At 37.6% G+C, this 21,842-nt stretch overlaps 1 protein-coding gene across 1 annotated transcript in view; it reads right to left on the bottom strand.

Annotated features, from left to right (window-relative positions):
• Window positions 1-21,842, bottom strand: part of atrnl1b (attractin-like 1b) — a 110,953-nt gene that overhangs the window by 18,798 nt on the left and 70,313 nt on the right. Inside the window, exon 26 of the mRNA XM_077200663.1 lies at window positions 15,074-15,152. Coding sequence (XP_077056778.1) covers window positions 15,074-15,152 — 79 coding nt within the window. The remainder of the gene's footprint in view (window positions 1-15,073; window positions 15,153-21,842) is intronic.

The raw sequence follows: 21,842 nt of genomic DNA, 5'->3' as shown, positions 1-21,842 counted from the left end.
TTTTGTTGCACATGCAACAACAATCAACGGCTGATTAAAAAAAAAAAAAAAAATCCCTATTAGCTGGAACCACAAAGCAACAAGTTTTTTTTTTTCAAAATCAGCAGGGACACTGTAAATGGTTATCTTAAATAAAAAAGTAAAAAATGTAGTGGTAAATGGCAGTACTTCACTTTATATATAATTCACCACAAAAAGAACACGTAAAATGGGAACACTGGTACTTGCCTTTAAGTGCCTTAATTATAGTACTCAAAAGTGACTGATGGTTAAAAAGAGGGAAACTAAGAAGCTTTGCACTCAATGAACTGAAGTGCACATTAAATACCTATGTACACATTATGTACTACTCAGTCTTCTGCAAGCTTTCTACATGCTAATACATCTAATTTAATAATGGCAACACATATCAGAGTTCAAAGCTTCACTGAATTGCTTTCAAATTCATGAATCTTCAAACACCGCAACAAATCCTCAAAACTCATCCACAAAAAAGAATGTGAAGGAGAGTGCTTCTAAAAAATGTGGCAATTAAAATAAGTCATCTGACATATGCAACAAAATGAATGCATAATCAAATATCAACAGTCTGTTAAAAAGGCATTCAGATGAATAAGTTCTCTGAAGTGTTTTTAACCAGTGGCGTCATACCCATTCAAAGTGATTCGTGCCCCCAGATTTTTCCTCTCTGATAATTTTTTTGTCACAACTTTATTCCCATTATGCTCCATAATTACCAGAGCCTATAACGACTCAAATGTATTCTTCTGGATGTGTAATAAATCGGTCAGCATCAGCCCGCCCCTTTTTCCTAATATGGTGTCTGTGTATATCAAAACTAGAGCTACGCACGTAGCGCTCTAGAATCTTTGCTGTGTATTTTCAAGCAACTCGCTCGTCTCGCACGTTGAGATGGCAATGTTTTACAGATGGTCTTGAAATGGTAAGTGGGCAAAGCAACAAATCGGCATTGAATTAGTTATCGGATGATATTAAAAGGTAAGCCATAGTAGGTTAAATTTACAAGTTACTAGCTTTTCTGTTAGCTCATAAATTACTCTTTACAAGTTCCTTATTTAAAATATAATAATGAGCAGTGTAACTACAGTATTTCAATGATTTTACTAAAGTAATGTTACATATTACATTTGATTTGATTACTTTTTTTACATTTCTGTCAAATATTAACCATTTTCAAATAAACGGGGTAGTGTTAACCTTATTCAGCACTGAAATCTGTCAAACTTCTTTCAAAGTCCTTCATCACATATTAATATTAAAATAACTTAATTTCATAGCACCACAAAGTCAGACCTCAGCACCTTTATGTACCTTTAATGTAAAATCGTTCTTAGGTCACATACCATTTTAAATCATAACATAAAAACTGCAATGGTACTGTTTTTAAAATCATGTGTAGTAGGCCTAAGTGTACAGTAAGTGTGTGTGTAAACATGCTTTAATGAAGTAGACTTCAAAAGCTTTTTGAATTTGAGCTTACAGTTCTTTCATCAACCTGTCTTTTACTTAAACTTACAAAATAGATACTTTAACTTAATCCTCAGATAGAGGAGGGTTGCTGCCCGCTCCGTGAAGGTATTTCTGTCCCTCCCAAACTGCATTGAAATGGTATGTTTAGCAGCCAGAATTTAAACATTTTCACGGGGAGAAACCCCCTGACCCCTCCTAACATGATCCATATCACCCGTCAGAAAACAATTGCAACGTCTCAGATTGTTCCCCCCCAGAATTTTGGCTTGCATGACGCCCCTGTTTTTAACAGATGATTATTGGGCCAATAACACCATGTCACCGAACACATTAAGTCAATGTTCCTCTTAGCATCTGAAAGTCACTTCAACTTCAGAAATCACAGAATAAACCTCTTCCTGTATCCACGACAAACAAAAAATGCAGGAAGGTGGCGACGTCCTTGACGGTGCAAGTATCAGACGACAGTGCTGTCTCCGTGGGGGTGTCTCTTCAGCACTGACACAAAGAGGTCTCTTCAATGACTTCCGCATAAATGGGCCCCGATGGCACCACGGTAATTAATCACTCATTATCTTTTCTATTAATCACCACTTGAGGACCGTTATATGGCTGATCCCACCGCGACCACGTTTATAATGAAATTATCAAAGCTGAGCACACTCGTCACATCAGGGTTTCTCTTGACAATACGATCTGATCATCTCTGCGAAACGTTAGTGACACCAACCTGCATAACTAAGTGTGTGTGTGTGTGTGTGTGTGTGTGTGTGTGTGTGTGTGTGTGTGTGTGTGTGTGTGTGTGTGTGTGTGTGTGAGAGAGAGATGAAAGGAGAGATACTAGAGAGGTATGCTAGCTTGAAAAGTGAACTAAACGTTTTAAGGTGTTCAAAATCAGTCAGTATAGAGCTGGGCACTATGTATGGGGTAAAGCCAGTGGTGTGCAAGTTCTGAGTAAACAATTTCATTTCATTTGTAGTTCACTCTTAATGCCCAAAATGCATTCTGATTTATACTGTACGCCCAAAATGCATTCTGATTTATACTGTACATCCAAAGTTCATGAGTCTAAGCTTTATAATCAAATGTGGACAGGAAAAAACACACTTTGCATCCTCTATTTCTTCAATCTCTATACTGCACTGCTGCTTTCACAACAACTTATTCATAGGTCATTAAAAAAACAAATATAAGAGAGCCAAGTGCAAAGCAAATGCAGAATATACTCCATCTTTCCTGGACTAAATTTAATCAGGTAACAATTTCTTACTCAGAAAATTGTATACAAGGCAAAAATGATGATGATAATAATAATAATAATAATAAAAGTAATAGTAGTAATAATACTAGTAATAATAGATAAATAAATAAATAAATAAAACTCTTGTTTGTGTTGATTCACATCTTATTGTGAATCATTATGAACAAAATAAACATTACAAAAAATATTTATTGCATTATCAGACTATGGAAGCAAGCATACACAATAAAATAGTTAGCTGCATCTAAAATCTGTAGCGCTGTCCCAAACGGACAATGGCGCTTTGTTGGGTAGAAGTCTGCTGCAGAGCCTGCTTCAGTGCGGGCTCAGTAAAAGTGCACATTGAGGGTGCATGTTGGCCACAAAGGGGGTGCTGACAAGCACCCTCCTGAACCTAAAATGACACGGGACACCCTACGGTCTTGTAGACTTAACAGACACAAGCACGCACCGGCCATTGCAAGTCCACAGGACCTCAAGTGCACATTAATGTGCTTTTCACACTGGGCTTAACCCTGGGTTATACTCGTTCTAAACACCGCTTTTTACCCCGGGTAAAGGAACATTTCACACTTGTGATTTAAAGTGGTTAGCACCGCTTTTTACCCAGGGTTATGAAACCCTGCTCTGGAGCGGTATTAACCCTGCATTACAGTGTGAAACGATGCTGTGTTAGAATGTTAAAGCTAGCAACAGGCAACCAATTGCGTAGCCTACTCAGATTTGTGTGCTTTGGACCATCACGGAAGCACTGCACATTGATATAAACAGTAAATTTAGCGTTTGAGGGAAAAAAAAGTCACATTCTGACAGAAACTGTGACAATATGAGTGAAGAAGAGGGCGTTTCATTCATACCTTTATAGTCCAAAATGTCCATTCAGAGAAAACTCAATAGTACAGTCGGCAATGCAAGGATGCGCAATGCTAAAACTTTTATTTACAGGTCCCATGCTGCATTCATCTAATCAACGGCACCGACACCACATATATGCAAATAAGAACATTAACCCAGAGTTCAGGAATTTATACTGGGAAACATCAGCTTATGAATACCGAAGATTAATTGTTAACCCAGGGTAAATTATGAGCAGTGTAAAACGTGAAGCAAGATAACCAGGATTCCGTTTACTGCGGTTTAGAACAACCTAGGGTTAACTATTTCAAGTGTGAAAAGCCAAGTGTGCCATTTGGGACAGGGACTATATAAGGGATTGTATAAATAAGTTAACAAGAGATTGATTTCAGTCACAAAAGAGCAGGATAAAAGGGGCAGGACTGGAAAGAGCTAATTCTGCTTGCCGAGCTTGTTGATTTCATTGTAAAGCTGCACTTTCATCAAACACGGATGACATTTGCACCAGAATGGCCCATTTACATCTACACATTTATGAGTCCATTAATTATATCTTCATTTAAATATTGATTTGAAGCTATTTGCTTTCTTTTATCCCCTTAGACTAGCGTGTGTTTGAGCATGTATGGGTGAGAGAGTGAGGAGAGGAACTGAGAAAATGACAAAGCATGACAGGGAGAGAGCAAAAGGGAGATGGCGTGAGAGAGCATGGCAGAAAGGGAGAGAGCTGTGGCATGCTCTCATTTGCGCTAATAGATCTTCTCTCAGAAAACAGGCTGGCTTTGTTGACAGCCAAAAAGCACCATCTGCAATTTATCCATTTCTCTCCATCAGCTGCTATTATTCATCAGGCCCACTGCCTTTACTACATCACTGGCATCTCCATAACAATTATGCAAGACAAAGCCGGTCCATCACTGAGATATACATAGATGCATCCATGTCCCACACACTCGAGGATGCAGCTGCCCTTTTCAACTATGACACATTTTCAGTTCTGTTTTTTGTATTTATATAATTGCAATGTTTTGCTTGATCCTATAAACCAAGCTGAACACGGGAAGGCACACACACAAACTTGTAGGGGTTTAGACTAGAGTTAAGGTCAGATCTGTTTTTATTACTCTTTGAAATGCTCTTAAAAACTTGCCCCGGGGTAGTACAGTGAAAACCTCACTGATGTGAAATTGAGATTGATTGTTCATCGATTTTTACCATAGGCTTCATGTAAAACCTGCTTTATGGCATTATGACTTTCCTGTTAGACATTAAACAAGGGCTAAAACTCTCAAAACCATTTTGCCCACAAATACAAAAATGTAATGGAATGTGTTTTCCATTCCTGAAAAAAAAAAAAAAAGACAAACCCATACAACCCTGATGAGACACTTCAGAAATTTAAGAGGACCACCATTCTGGGTCATAGTTAAGGCTAAGTTTACTAAAACACCTAGTTAAATGAAATTAGAATCATTTTCCTCAATATAATTTGGTATGCCTATATTGATTGGTGTCATTTTATGTCTGAGTTTGATTTGGACTCTTAAGTTGTTTTTTCAATGCGTTTTTCCATTCAATTTACTATGTTTCCCTTTCTGTTTTCTCCGTTTAAATACATATTCTGAACTCCTGAGTTTCTGTTATTTTGATTTTTTGTTGTTAAATAGAATAAACTGCTGCGATTAGATCCTGCTTTTATTCATCTTGCTGCATCCACACAATGACAATGGTGGATGCACACAAATGTATACACATTCACAAGAAATTATTGCTGAATAATTACAGAATGATTGTGATATCTAGATAACTTCCTTAGAAAAAATATTAAGACTGATAATAAAATTACATAAATCTTACATTTTCACTACACTGGCGTGACCAAGGGAATGGGACCACCCATGGTCTTGTGTGGTTTTATGTCTTAAAATTACAAATTCCACAATTAAACTATGAAAAAACTATTGTAAATATTCATAAGGAAAAGTGCAAAGAACAAACAAGAGCTTCAAAGCCTGGACCTTCATGAATTATGGACTGTGTTATTAACTCTCCTCATGTGTATTATCTGTTTTAATGCTGTTTGATTAGACAAAAAAAGTTCCTAACCAGCAGTTTTAACAGTTTTTATATATATAAAATCGTATATATAACAGTATTCACTGTCAAATTTAAAACGGATGCTTGTGGATGCTTAGCTGATCAAAAATAACTATTATACATAAACATAAAAAGCAATTAATTATGTTAACTATTAATTGCAATTATGTACTCAATCAACAAGCCTAGCATGAGTAAATGCATTCAGACTAGCAAAGATTTGTTTGCGCCTAACTTGGAATAACACAATTTAAAGAAATTGTGTAAATTAAGCAACCCTCAAATGCAGCAAATTAATTACAGCTAATCATAACAGGAAATGAGGTCTTGAACGAAGCAGGGAAATTTGCCCAGACAAATGACACAGAAAGAAAAGTTTTCAGACTGGGAACAAAATGACCTAGTAATAATGACTTGTCAAAGCATACCAATACAAATGCATGGCCTGACAATTCACAAATGTCTCCAGCCAAGCCTATAATGTTTTCCCCTGATGATTTGCTCATGTTAAAGGGTACAATTAAGACAATCCACTCAGAATCACTTCTGCATAATAGACCCGTGTGGCCCAGTTCATCCCGAAGAACATCAATGACCTGATTGGCTCTTCAGAATATGGATTATGAAACTGGCTTAAATTGCTTATTTCACAAAGACCTTTGGACTGACTGCTCAAAGGACATGTCACTCTCATTGGCTCAGAATTGAGTTGGATATTGATGTGTAAGTTTTACCAAATATGTAGATCAGGGGCGTTGAGTTACATTCAATTGGTGACTGGTTCTTCATTCAGAAATGGGCTTGGAGGTCTCACAGCTCAAAAGTGTATTTTCTCTTACTGAGCCATCCGCTCTCACGGTACTTTGGCGTCATACAAAATGAAAAGACTGTTTGTGAAGTTGTTTCATACTTATACATGATTACAGCTATCGCTAGGTCAGCAGCAGGACAAACGCAGAATTAAATGTTCCAGTGTGATTTTGTCAAAGGTTTAATCGTTGGCGAATCGTTGCCATTAGGAATGAGATTGTCTGGGTGTTTGAATCGAGATCGCAATCTTTTAACGATTAATCTTGCAGCTCTAAAAGATGTTAGTAGAGCAAAAAGTGGGTAGTGTACTATAACAGCCTCTCTTAAGAGAAAAATGTGTTGAGAGTCAAGATAGAGGAAAAACAACCTGGATGTTTTCAAAAATGCTGAAAATGACAGTTTCCAGCTATAGAACTTATGCACCAGAAAAACAAGCGCGCAGCCAACTTAAGAAAAACTTCTATTTTTGCAGTAGTTCTGTATATTTCTATGGCATTGCTGTCAAAGAGTAATTAACTGGTGAATTGGACTTACTTATTAACAAATGTAAGTAGACTGGGGAGATTTTAAAATGAGCAGTTCATTAATCCGTACGATCTTAATTTCATTTTGTGGAATTACAAACTGGAAGACAGAACACAACGAGCACAGAGCTGAAAAGGGGCGGAGCTACATAAAATCTATAGGCAAGATCCCTGTAAAAAGCCAGATTAGCATAAATTATCAGACTCATATAGAATCAAAGCATACCTGTCAAGTATCCCGTTTTGCCCGGGAAAGTCCCGTATTTAACCCTTCTTTCCCGCCGTCCTCCCGTATTAGTATTTTCCCGTAAATCTCCCGTATTTTAACCTGCGCTATTAAAAAATAATAATGGCCCGGGCGGATAAAAAAAAAAATTCCCAATCTGAGCTCTGTCACTAGCCACGCGATAACTGCCAATTGCAGTAGCCTACTACAGGTACTGTGGGTACTGTAGGTGGCAGTTGTCGCGAGGTTAGTGTGTGAGGTCAGATGATGAGTGACAACGCGGGGGGAAAAAAGAAAAAAATCGGAGACGGATGGTGGACGCTACGACAGAGACGGAAGGCACTCCTGCCACAAAACCAAAACGCTCATGTAAATACCGCGATCAATGGGACAGCGAATTTATTTTCTGAAGAGGAGCAGGGTAGGGGTCAGTCACGCGTTTTGTAACTGCGACTTTAGCATCTTAAAACCTGTTAACCGTTGCCAGTGCGCCGACGCACTGAAGCGTTTTTTTGTCTGTTTAAATAGTTCAAAGTTACTATCAGATTTAATGTTATTACCTTGACAAACTATACATCATTAAGATATAACACTCAAGTTTCAGTATTTGACCACTATTGTATTCTCAGAAACTTTGAAGATGTTTCATACAAAATACATTTCTAATAACTTTACAAAACTTTGTAGCTATTAATAACTATTTTTTCATTATGACAATAATTAATTCTACATTTACAATAAACTGCCAGGTGTCAGCTTTCAAATGAGATCATACTTGTGCTTTTAGTGCAAAGTGTTTATGAACTGTAGGCTATCTGTTTCAGTTTGGGTATGCCATTTCTGAGGATTTTTCAAAAGTGGGGTTGCAGCCTAACAGGTTAAAGAATGCAAAGTCTGCAACAAATTTGAACAACAACTCACTAAAAGAGTAAATAAAAGTTATGTGACATGTAAAGAAAAGCTGTAAAAGAAAAGCAATATGAAATTAAAAGAATGTGTGGAATGAAAATAAAATGTAAATGAGACAAGCAATGTTAAATGAACAGAAAATATGCAAATAAGCCTTTAAAATAAATGCTCTTCATATATACCCTTTTGTGTTTTCATTTAAGCTATAACACTTGTCTGAAAATGTAAGGGATAACGTTACTGGAGCTTGGTTTGGGGTGGTGGGACTGCTCGCGGTGGGCGCCGGAAAATTTCCCTTATTTTCAAATCCAAAACTTGACAGGTATGAATCAAAGGTATCTGTCCAGCACAGTAGCCAGATTTATTAGAAACAGGCATTTATTGAATCTTATAATCCACTTTAATACAGCAGCAATTACTTTCCTCACTGAAAAGATAGAGAATATTAGAAAGAGAATTGGAAATGTGCAATCAACTGTTGCTGCATCTCAAACGACATCCATGAGCGAAACATGCTGCATTCTGACCCTTTGTTAAATATTATTAACTCTTCCCGCTCTCTAGGACATATCCCTTAAATCCCCATATCCCTTAAGGAATTTTGGTTTGCTGCAAAACGTTACCCACTGAGCACATCACTGCTTTTTCCACCTCAGAAACACCTAAGTCACAGAATATTTCTTGATGCAATTCATGCATTCATAACTGTGTGACCTGATTATTGTAATGCACTTCTGGCTGGATGCCTGATTGTCTCCATAAATAAGCTGGAGTTTGTTTAAAACACTGCAGCCAGAGTTCTAACCCGGTCCAGGAAATATGATCATATCAGTCCGATATGATACTTGCTGCACTGGTTACCTGTAAATACTTCTACTTAAAAAGCCCAGTACCTCAATGGTGTACTGATCTCCTGCCTTCTTATTACTCTTCAAGCCCAGATACACCACTAGTCTGCCATTGAATGCCAGTCTCATCCAGTGCCAGTCTCTTTCTTATACCGCATACTTTCACAATGGGTGGACTTTTCTATAATATAAAGTGTAATATTTAATACAACAATAATAATAATAATAATTTGCAACACTATTATGCTTTCTAACCCCCCCAAGTTCTGCAAAATGTATCCATCTACAGACAACAGGCAAAACACTAGACAAAGTGAACATCAGATTTAATTAAACATTGAAAAAAATATTTGGTATTCAGTTTCAGATCACCGATTCACAAGTCTTTGCTTATTAATTCAACAGTTCAACTTTAGACTCTGCATTGATCCGCTATTTCAGCGAACACTGCTGCATCTTTCTGAGCAATTCATGTATCATTTGCACTCATTGGTTTTTGTGAACTTGTGATTTAACAAACTCTGTGAGAATCCCACAGCTGAACTTGAAAAGTGAGGGTGAGTATTTGTCATCGACTAAAGGTTCCCTTGTGAGAGTGTGATGAATGAAGTGGAAGCAGTGTCTGTGTTCAGAGTCACAAATGGTTGCGGCCGTTTGCAAGACTCATTATGGGCAGAAATATTTTTTGCAGACTGATCAGAACTGCTTTTCTGCAAGACTGACGAAGGAGCTGATGCATCCATTCTGCCCTGATTCCATCTCGCTCGCTCTCTCTCTCTGCATAATGTGTCCTTTCCTGACCAATTTGTGTCACAGGATTTTACCTCATTCATTAAGCTAAGTAATAAGGCTCGGTTTAATTATAGCGTAGTTGATGGCGTCTAGCTTTTAAAATATCTATAGTTAAAAGCCAATTGTTATATCATTGACATGCTTAATTTCTATAACCCATCAAACAATCATTAATGAATGATCATTACTTCAAGCCATTAAAAACTAAACATTAGATAAAGAGTACAGCCACCATCCTGCAGACCAATAGTGGAGTTTCACTTGGTTGCACACTGTTAAAACCACATCTCGGGCTGTGAGCCAGCCAGACTGGTTTTATATTGGGGCTGATATGACCTTTAATTAACATTAAAAAGGATAAAACTCTTGGTTCCCTTTGCCTGACGTTTGCTGATGCCCTTGAAAAGAGAAACCTTCTTTATAACACATGGCCGTGGAAAAGATAAAAAGTTTTATCATAACTTCTCCATTTTTCATAATAATGGATACTCCCAGAAAAACCAAAGCACGCACTCAGCAGGCCTGAAATATAATACTGACTACATAAATGTATCCTGTCTATAGCAGCCTAAAATAGATGCAGATATCAACAGTCACTACAAGGCCACCGCAGTCACATAGGTGTAAATTTTATTTTTTAACACTACTGTGCTAATCCTTTACAATTACTCTGGTTTAAACACTACAATTTGGATGGCTTTTAAAATATTTGCTGTGGCGAGCAGGACGAGGCCGAGGGCTGTGAGAGAATGGCGCGAGGCCGGTTGTGTGATTGATAATGAGCAACACCTACGCGACACACCGGTCTCATATCTCTCACGGAGGAGCAGAAGCATAAAAGGAGGAGAGACGACAGTGAAGATCGAGAGAGGCCAGGCCTGGATTTTATGTTGCGTTTTGTTATATGTGACAACAGTCGTCCGTGAGGGGCTTCTGTCTTTACTTTCATTTTGTTGTTTGGTTATTTTACGTTATTAAAGTCTTTGAATGTTCGCGGAATCTCACCTCCTTTCCACAACGTCTAACTTTGCTACATTTGCATATTTTAAAAGTGTTCAATAACCAACTACTCCCAGATGACAGTAACTACAGTAACACACATATATACACACTTACGTGTATGTGTGTGTGCTGTATATGCTTCTTATCCAAAGGTCACTATTATGGAGAAGCTGGGGCTTTGCTTATCACTCCAAATATTGTCATTCTAGACATGTTGTTCGTAATGGTCATGCCGTAAAAGCCCCATTTGTGGCCAATGCTTCTGACAGAAAAACTGCCTGTTAAAAGGTTGAAGCGGTGTCATACTACCCTGAATCCTACCAAAATAAACATTCACTCATTGATTTTGTCTCCTGGAGAAAAGTCCAAAAAGTACCTAAATTATTCTCTAAAATACAGAAACAAGGCATGCAATAAGTTTTTACTTGCTGTCCTTTAAATTGAATCCTTTACATTAATTATATTGTTGTTGCTGTATTACAGTGCTTACCAAAAATAATTCTTTAAAATCTAACACTCAACTGACCTAAAAATGACTGTATCATGACAAAGATGTACATTTAAAGCAACACTGTTGTATTTAAGTTTTTATGTGTGCATACCATATGACTATGAGTATGGCATTGCACTGTGAAATGTCAATGCCCCCGCCGTCTGTTTTACAGAAGTCATTCCTCCTGCACTACACTGACATTTAGTGCAGAAATCTGTCATCCGTTCTCCTAAAAATGGGACAGATACACTCTAGCACTGGTGTGCACAGCAGAACCTATCAAATGTGCTCCTACAGACAGGTCAACCTGGCCTAAAACACCAGCCACAAGACCATTTCCAGAACAAAGCCTATGTTTCATCCAAACATCCTAACCCTATGCCTGTCCTGCGTTAGAAATGATCAAATCTTACCTGTCTGGTTGTCTTACAAGACACCAGACATTCTCTTCCTACTCAGCAACTATTTATTTGCAGTTTAGCCAAAATCAATTAAAACATCCCATTGCCTAATTATTACGTGATAGGGCACAGCAGGGGCATGTAACCTTCGTTATGAGTATATTCGCTCCTCTTCAGGCACTCAGAATAGCACTGGGGGAGACTGCATGTTAGACGAAATTTAATAACTCGAGGACGACACGGTTTCATTATTCTTAATCACCCCTGTTCCGTCTTGTTCATTTAATTTTTCATTTCAGCAGGGGATTTGCAGTCATTGGTCCGAACAGTGGGGAAGGTTTTTTTTTCCAAGAAGATAAATCATAAAACACAAGGCCAACGAGGGCAATGCCCATAGCCAAACCTGTTTGTGTTGCTCAATGGAGAGTAGAGATAAGACCGTTTAATTGCACTTTTTGTAATCTTCCCTCCCACTGTCTAATTTCTTGCTATAAGAAACCAGGCTGTTAATATGTCATTCTCCAAAAAGGCAAGATAAATATTTCATCTGCAAAAACAGATGCCTTGTTTTCTAAAGACTGATCTGTTGTATCATCAGACAGAGCAATAATCACAGACAGAGAGGCTGCTGCAACCTCAATAAAAAATTAAGAGTTGTGGGACATTTCTGGAATTTGACACAACAGAACCGATAATCACCTACACAAATGCAATCCTACCCACAGATCTAGATGACAAAAGCATAAGTGACTCTACCCGTGTAATGTTCCACTGCGGTAAATGCAAAACACCATTATCAAGCTCTCCGGCATCAGACGACAGTCCTCTAATGCATCTGCTCAACATAATCACTTAACATCAGGGCTAAACACACCATACCATCACTGTGATGAATCAAATCAGAGACATGGAACACATTTCTTCCTCCACTAAACATAAGGAAGGATACATTTTTCAGATCTGCCATACTAAGTCTTGATCTGAAATCATCATACCACTATGTCACACTATGTGGTTTCACAAGGCCAATTTGTCTTTTGAAGACAATGGGCCAAACCATCCTCTACTTTGGAGGGTGAAAAATTAAAATGATGTCATCATTTACTCACCCTCGAGTTGCTCCAAACCTGTATGAATTTCTTTCTTCTGCTGAACAAAAATAATATGTTTTGAAGAATGTTGGTACCCAAACAGTTGTGGGGCACCATTGACTTATATAGTATTTTTTTCTCTCCATACTATGGAAGTCAATGGGGCCCATCAACTGTTTGGTTTGGAACAACTTGAGGGTGAGTAAATGATGACAAATTTGTTATTTTTGGCTGAACCATCCCTTGTAGTTATATTTCCCTGCAATATATATATATATATATATTGAACTACATACATAAACACACATGAGAGAGAGAGAGAGAGAGAGAGAGAGAGAGAGAGAGAGAGAGAGAGAGAGAGAGAGAGAGAGAGAGAGAGAGAGAGAGAGAGAGAGAGAGAGAGAGAGAGAGAGAGAGAGAGAGAGAGAGAGAGAAAATGTAATTCGAGGACTTTCAAGAATTTTTCCAGCACTACTTTTTTGGTTTTCAAGGACTACAGTAAGAGCTCTCAGCTATCAAACAATATCTTTATTATCTTTCAACTTCTAAAAAAGGTAAATAGATCAATAAAAACAAACTAATAAAACAAAATTGTACAAATAATAAAGTGCAGCACATGCAATGACTGTGGAAACTTTAATCATTAAAAGGATACTATGACAAAGATATCGCTTTCCTTGTTCAAAATTATTTTTTTCCCTCATGAATATATGATTGACCTGAAGAATGAAAGCTGTATCATATACTTGGATATTTATATGAGCAATATCATGCTCATATCCATGCGAAATGGCTTGATGCATGAGGTTAAGCACTAATTGGATGATTTTAACCAGATTTGCAAGCACTGCACTTCAACACAAGAGACTAAAACCAAAATAAGGCAAATGCTGTGCAAATATCCGGGCAGATGACAATGAAACGTTCTCTAGAATTTTCAGGGAAACGTTGCACTGAAGGAACTCAAAGGCAAGCACTCTGATTTGTGTTGAGCACTGCTGCTTTTTAGATATTCCCTTGTTTGATCTCTCAGCCAAAATCAGTGTAGTGGCGAACATTTGCATAATGGCAGTTATAAACACGTCCTCTGCTTTCAACTCATGTCTTTCAATATGTCAGTCAGGACAAAAGGCTTTCAAATGAGAGGAATACAGCTTCTTCGGTTAAGATCACACAAGCGGAAGTTGCACTTCCTAATGGCAATAAGGGACCACTATTTGCAAGCCTCTGAATCCAATGGAAAAGCACAGAAAAATCTGTTAGTTTCATTTTTGTCTTAATCTCGAGCTTCGACCTTGTCACATGATTGGTGCCAAAATGAGGTGCACGTCATCCAGGCTCTTTCTTGATCAAGACAAAAAAAGAAGAAAACACATTTTCAGAAGCAATTATTTTTCTGGAGTGCCTCCTCAAACTTTTCAATCATTTTAAATTAAAAGATAAAAGCTTTTTTGAGAGTACTTGAGGGCAGAAACAAACAGATAATCTGAACCTGTGGAGTGCAGCGCTGCAGTGAGCCGAATGCTAATGGTGGAGGCCCATCTGCCCCATCACGCATTATTGGATTTAATTCTTTAGATGAATATAGCTTTGGATTGCTGCAATCATAACTCATTTATTTCCATACATCAATTAAGAAACAAGAGATCAACCTTCCTGATTATCAATGCCAATTCTGTCCACTAAAATGGAATAAACGCATTACAGGCACTACGTCATTGGCCAATCATTCTCATGAATTTCTTAACATAGCATTTAGGTGTTATTGGGTAGCAAATAGGCTCTTTATCCGAAACCTAGTCCCTGAAACCCCTTCAAAACTCCTCTAAATCTGCCACGATGAAATGAAGAAAAGCAGGAGAACTAGTGGAAGTATGGCATCTCTCTCCTTGATACGCAGACATCTGCTGCGCTTATTGTTCAGTTTGCTCTAAATTGCATTAGATAACTCTTGTCAGCGCTAATTGGCTTAAAAGGGCCCCTAATTAGGAAGATGGGCATGTTTGTAAGCAGTGGATTCTGCAGAGCTGTTTCATGTGGCTGACAAGGCTTTATACGCATGTCTGAAGCGTGTCTAATCACATTCCATAAGAAGGAAAATCCACAAAACAGACTTACCACAGTTTGAAGTGATTCCATAAACCGATATATCAGACAAAACAATAAATCAGCAGATATTTGGCAATTTTCTAGGAATTTGACACAAAGATCAGATATATGTTTATATTCTTGTAATGAGAAGTGCTTTATGTCTCTTCTGTTTTGTGACATACCTCTCGTCGCCTGGAGGCCCAGCAGGTCTGTTTGATCTTCCACACCACTGCAGCTACCAGCAAAAGGGACAGAAAACAGCTGTAGGATGAAGAAATGAAGGGATGGAAAGATTAAACATGATGTAGAAATTTCTGAGAGATATCATTACATCACTAGAGATTGGACTGTATGACGATAACTGGAAAATAATCTGCTATGCTGTTTATATTGCAGTAGATCTGCAATATCTGTGCAACTGTCAGGGTTTGATTCAATTATAATTAAATTTTGAAACTAGGTCTACTTGTTAGTTTTACTGTTTTGAAAATACTGATTCATAATTTTTTTGTTATGAATAATCGTTTGGTTTGCATCCATCAGATTCTAAAAAAAAATAATGATTAGTTGGAAAAAATAACTACATCATGGTATAATGTTACAGTGATTAAATTATTCATACTGTGTGATATTTGACATCTCTACTAATTAATAACATTTGGCATTAAAAAAACAATGACTTTATGCAACACTTTCTTATCATCTCATATTGTCTTAAGCAAGTTTTAGAAACTTTGCACTATGAGTACTATAAGAATGTCCCAGTGACAGATTTATGTTCATAGCATTCAACAGATGGCAAATGCGAACATTATCACTGGATTTTCAAAAAGGAAAAAAAAAAAACATATTCTGAAACTATTGTTTAGTCATTTAAAAAAAATTATGATTTAGTAAGGCAATTTCTTAATTTGCATTTTCAGCAATCTTATCAAGATTAATTCGACAATGGAATTGCCATGGCTTATTTTGAGGTTGTGGGTGCTGGGAAACAAAGCATTTAAATGTGTTAACATGGTGGTATTTATTCATTGAGGTACATCAGTGATGGATGATTGATTTCAGTGATATCCAAACAATGTTGATATTGAAGGATATGGAAACAAATAGGGAATGTAATGTAGGCTATGCAATATATTATGTGCAAAAAGGTGGTTAAAATCACATTACATTCTAACATTGTAACATTACAAACTAAAAACAAAAATAATGCTTTTGTTTTTAAAAATGACTAAAGGCTAAACTAAAAATGAAAATAAAAACAAAAGCACAAACTAATTATATTAGCCTGCATTTGATTACCCCATTATAATGGTCACTTTCCTAAAAATATACTTGTAGGTTTAAAATTCCACATATGGCACATTTATTGTCTCCAACAACAAATATTTTAGTAATATTTATTTTAGTCAGAATTATTGCGCTACTCTTCTATTGTGCTCGTCTGTTTGGCACGCATGCGTGCGGCGGCGCTCATTCATGGAAGCTTGAATTTTAGCGGAGATTCATTTGCAGAAGCTCGTCCTCTCCTGACAGTGAAATGGACATATTTGTTTGATTTGTTAGAACATTTACAGATGGAATATATACCTGTGAAATGTAAGTTAAGCACTGAGGAAAGCACCATGTCTCAAACGCATTAAACAGTGCCAGGTATTATCTTTCAGTCACTAACAGTAGGCTATCTGTCCGAGCATCTGACAGGGCAAGCTGCTTTAAACTTGTTAACTATCTTACCAGTTATTTTGAAGCGCTTAATAAGCTTGTGTCATGTTTAGGGCAAATTGTACTGTTCTTTCACTGCAGGAGTTCACACTGCGTCCTCCGCTATTTTGCAGATGTGCTCGTATCAAACTACTGTATCGATATAAACGGTATTGCCTCATTCCATATCATGGGGGAAAAAATATCGATATATTGTACAAACTCGATATACCGCCCAGCCCTATTGCTTTGTCACACATTGTTAAAGATTTTACAGAGCATCTAGACCAGGGGTCGGCAACCTAAGGCACGTGTGCCAACACTGGCACGCAGAGGGTTAATCGCTGGCTAAAAGCAAGCGCGAGAGGGGTGTATGTATTTCATTCAGATAAAGTAGCCTACCTCCCACCTATATACAGATCTACATATTGATGTAATAATTCCTTGTAGTAACAGCTTGTTTTATTAAGTTAGGAGTTATTAATATTATTAAAGTGTGAGTATTAAACTGCCCAAGTCAATGAAAGCATGCAGCTCTAACAAACCATTGGTCAGAGTGGTCGCGCTGACCACTGCGCATCAGCGCATAAAAGTTATCCAACTGACACCTTAAAGCTCGTTCCGCTGTAAATAGTTAATGCTATAAATTCCAACCAAGTGTATAGAGTCCTTATTAAACATTCCATACATATTAAAATGACTGTGATGCATGTGGAAACTCCGTTCATGCGTACCTGATCACTTCATGTTTTTTCTCTGATTGGAAAGCTATCCAATCGTGAGACAAATGCCCTCATATTGAGAGTACACTTTTACATATTCCAGATGAAAATGAACAAAATGCATATATGCATTATATATGCTTGTTGAAGCCACAAATGTGAATTTTACTCCTCCCAAATTGGTTAAACAAACAAAACAAAACAAAAAACATGCGAGTGTTATAACGGCTCCCGGTTTATAGATATGACAGCGCTGCTGCAACACGCATATCTTCAGCAAGCCGACGTGCAAACTGGCGCAAATGAAACTGAAAGTTTAGCTTACATTCTGAAGCTCAAAACACAGTTGTCTTCATTAAAAGTAGTGAGATGCAGTTATGTTGCCAAGTGGAAGTGTAACACTTTTAACAAAACTGAAAGTATTCAGTAAAAACACGAATGACCAGGTCCAATCTGTTCTTCAAAGTCTAATTTAGGCCTGAAAACAAAGATGACAAATCTAGAACAAATTACTATTTCTGTGTTAGCCATTATAAATATTTAAAATATGTTTATGTTTATTTATACATGGGGTGGGGGGGGGGGGTAGGGGGGGGTTATGGCACAGTGATGAACTCGGAAACTTAAAAATGGCACTTTATGACAAATAGGTTGCCGACCCCTGATCTAGACTGAATTTCTCAGATATGATGATGAGCACCACCTGTGCGACGCACCGTATCTCTCACGGAGGAGCGGAAGCATAAAAGGAGGAGTGACGACAGTGAAGATGGAGAGAGGACAGGCCTGGACTTGTGTTGTGTTTGTTTTATTATATGTGGCGACATTATAATAGTTTTATTATAGGGGCGACAGTGGCTCAGTGGTTCATGTAGGTTGTCTACAAACCGAAAGGTTGGTGGTTTTATCCCCGGTTCCACCTGACCAAGTGTCGAGGTGTCCATGAGCAAGACACCTAACCCCGGCTGCTCCCGACGAGCTGAGTGGCGCCTTGCATGGCCGACACCGCCGTCGGTGTTTGAATGAGTGAGTGAATGGGTGAATGAGAGGCATATATGTAAAGCGCTTTGGTGGCCATTGGGTCTGTGAAAGCGCTATATAAATGCAGTCCATTTACCATTATATGTGATATTATATGTCGTCCGTGAGGGGCTGCTGTCTCTTACTTTCGTTTTGTATTTGTTTGTTTTATTATTAAATTGTGTGTTGAATGTTCGCTGGTTCCTGCCTCCTCCTTCCCACAACATCTAACTGCTTTACACCCATTTTAAAAGATTAAAGTAAATGGACAAAAGATCATGCACTGATAAATGTCAGCATCTCTGATACTCGCAGAAGGCTTTCCAGTGGTCAAGCTGAGAAATATGCTCATCTCAGCCAAGTGCTAGGGTCTGGTGATGTGCATCAAAAGACAAATCTTATAACCGGGCTGACACCAGTCATGAATTGTAGGGAAATTGCTTTTGCTTACTGTATTCACGGATATATGTGAGCATTCATAAACATCTCTGTGTGAAATTAATTCAGTTTGCATAGATAAGAAAAGTTATGGAGAGAAAAAATGAAATCCTTCTAATGCTTTCAAAAGCACGCCATCTTAGGTACGTTTGAAGATAATGGCAAATTGAAGACGAATGGGGAAGAGAGAAACTTGAATGACTCGACTAAGTAGCAGTGCGGGAGAAATCCCCCTTCAGATCGAAGCCTTTCATCCGGTACATTGCAGGCAGTAAACAGGACTTAATCCCCTCTACGGTTCCACCTAGCAACCAAATTAATACGAAAAATAAAGCAATTAAAGGTTCTTGCCCCTCATGTGGTGGTACATGGGGCGGTTGAGTAAATATGTGAGAAAATTAAGAGGGTATCCAGGGACCAAAAAAAGCAGAGGATGGTATGAAAGGTCTGGAACAAGCTGTGGGAGAAAGAATTAAAAAGCCGCCTGCTAAACAATGATAAAAAGGTGCATCCTAAGTTACACATGCTTCCACTGATCAAAAAAAAAAACACACCACTCCACTGACTTGAAGGTTTTTTTTTTTTCTCACTTGCAGGAGCTGAAAAGATCCAGAACAAAAATGAATGTTTAAACTGTGAACTAAAGTGTTATTTAGCTAATCAGATGCAATTAAGTAGATAAGCAGCCTTGTATTGAACCATTGAACCATTTCAGGAGTCACTTCAGGAAACCTTTCCAGGTTTTAGGGCAAAATGCATGTGCCATTTACAATATCTGCATAGATAGCTGCATAGATTTTTCTTCCTCTGGTGCAGTCCACATGTTCTGCAACACTGCAATTAGACTAAGGAAATACAAAAATAAAATCAGCTAACAGAAAAACTAGGATATACAAACTATGTAATGAAGGTGACAATCATTCCCCTTAAGCCCGGTGAGTTTGCTTCGGTGTCATAAAGCACCGCTGACATCAAGCCGAGGCAAACCAAACGAGGCAAAAATGACACTGTCACCCCCTGATGATTTCATTTTCTGCCATTTAAGCACCCACATTTAGCCTTCCTGGCATCCCTGACCGTCTCATTACAGTGAGAGGAGGATCTAGAGGACGATCGAACGGCATGACACCTCTCTTAGAACTGATGTTTAGTTAAACTCATAGTCAAATCACTCTGCATTACAGTTTGCTGATTCACTGAGCTCCATATAAATGAGCAAATGTCTGGGAAATGAAATCATGTGAAGGACGTTTTTGGTGATTTCGCAGACGCCTACATCAAGAGGCGCATACCCATATCATCTGAATGAAGCAATCTACGTGCAGAATGGATAAAAAAGAGACAGCTACAGCAAACCTGGGAGAGGAAGTACTCACGTCCAACCCTGAAGACTGAACAGCATGTGCTAGATATTAAATAAAAGCAAATGGATTGCATGAATTGAACCAAATGCATTATCTTGCATTTAACAAAAAGACTGTTAAAAAGCCATTCACAGAGTGGAAATGCATTTTTGCTATTGCTCATGTTAACTACTCTAATTTCAGGTTGCACACTGACAGGTTCTTAACAATACATTTTCAACACACCTCTGCAGAGCCATTTTACAGAGAGGGTCTTTTTTTTTTAGATTGTAATAACTAGAAAGTTAATATTATCAGGAATGTCTAGATACATCAGGTTTGTATGTTAGGCATCTCTCTAGCTGCACTGGTAATGGAACAGAATCGGCCTGAGGCTAGTCTTGATGCCAGCTGTCATGAGTTTGGCTATCTCACTCTGTGGAAATAAAGTGGAGATCACACTGATAAAATCAGGGAAATGCTCATTGGAGGAAGCACTTGATTGACAGCATTAAATCCTGCCTAACGCTACTTCCAATACACTGATGCCTGAATTTGTTTTGTTTGTTTTTTAAAGTTAAACTTTCTGACAGACATATGCCTTTAAGGAAGCCCATTTTTGCCACATAGAAGAAGAAAAAAATGCTCTGGTAAATCATGAGTATGACATAAAAAGTCAAAATTATGACATAGTCAATTATGAGCTTAAAAATTTTAATTATGAAATACTAAGGGCCAGATTTACTAAACAGGGCAAATAAGTGCAAGACCGCAATCCCATAAAAGCACAGATGGGAGTGGAAAGTTCTGCAGGTGATTTACTGACGATGCACAATTTAGCGAACACTGTCATAGCCGGATAATTTCCATAATGACCAACGCATACCATTAAGACACGCTTTTTTGGGCATTAAATTATGGTACAAAACCAGTCAATTGACTAGCGCAACCCTTAGTAAATCACGTTGCATGATTCATTTAAATTCTCTCTTCCCATAAATATTGCATTTGAAAGGGAAATCCTACAAATGCATATGCAATAAGGTCAGCCGCAAAAATAACTGTGTCCATGCTTTTTTTCATTGTCTTTGAGGTGTCTTTAGTAAATCCTGACAGTATTTTTTAAACACCAAAATAGGGTTTGTGTTGGTGCAAGCTGTTAGTAAATCTGGCCCTAAGTCTTTAGGAAATGAAAACTCAAAATTATGACTTTAGAAACATTACTGGTGTATCTCTTAGGACAAAATAATGGCACTGGCATGTTTTAAGATATGCCAGTGCTTTTTACTTTCAGTTAAGACAGTTCAAACTTGCATTTTAGCCTGGGACTAGGTTTAAGCCTTCTCTGTGATAACGGGTAACTGAGTTGAAATTATGACTTAAAAAAGTCAAAATTATCACAAACAAAGTCAAAATAAATAAATATTATGAAATTATTCGATGACTAATTCGTTTTGACTTTTTGTCATAGTTATGGCTTTTAAAGTGATAATTTTGACTTCTTATAATACGGTATGACTAAGCATGTCATTATTTCAACTTACCAGAGTATAAGAGGCAGAAATGGGCTTCCATATGCTTTTGATCAAAAATACCATAAAAACAGTAATGTTGTGAAATATTATTACAATTTAAACTAACTTTATTTTTTATATATTTTTAAATGTAACGTATTCCTGTGATGACAAAGCTGAATTTTTCAAATGCTCAAGGAACATTTCTTA

The sequence above is a fragment of the Siphateles boraxobius genome, unplaced genomic scaffold, assembly GCF_051911475.1.
Source record: "Siphateles boraxobius isolate OS27281-9 unplaced genomic scaffold, OSU_SipBor_1 46, whole genome shotgun sequence".
Taxonomy (NCBI): domain Eukaryota; kingdom Metazoa; phylum Chordata; class Actinopteri; order Cypriniformes; family Leuciscidae; genus Siphateles; species Siphateles boraxobius.
This window is presented reverse-complemented; position numbering and strand designations above follow the sequence as displayed.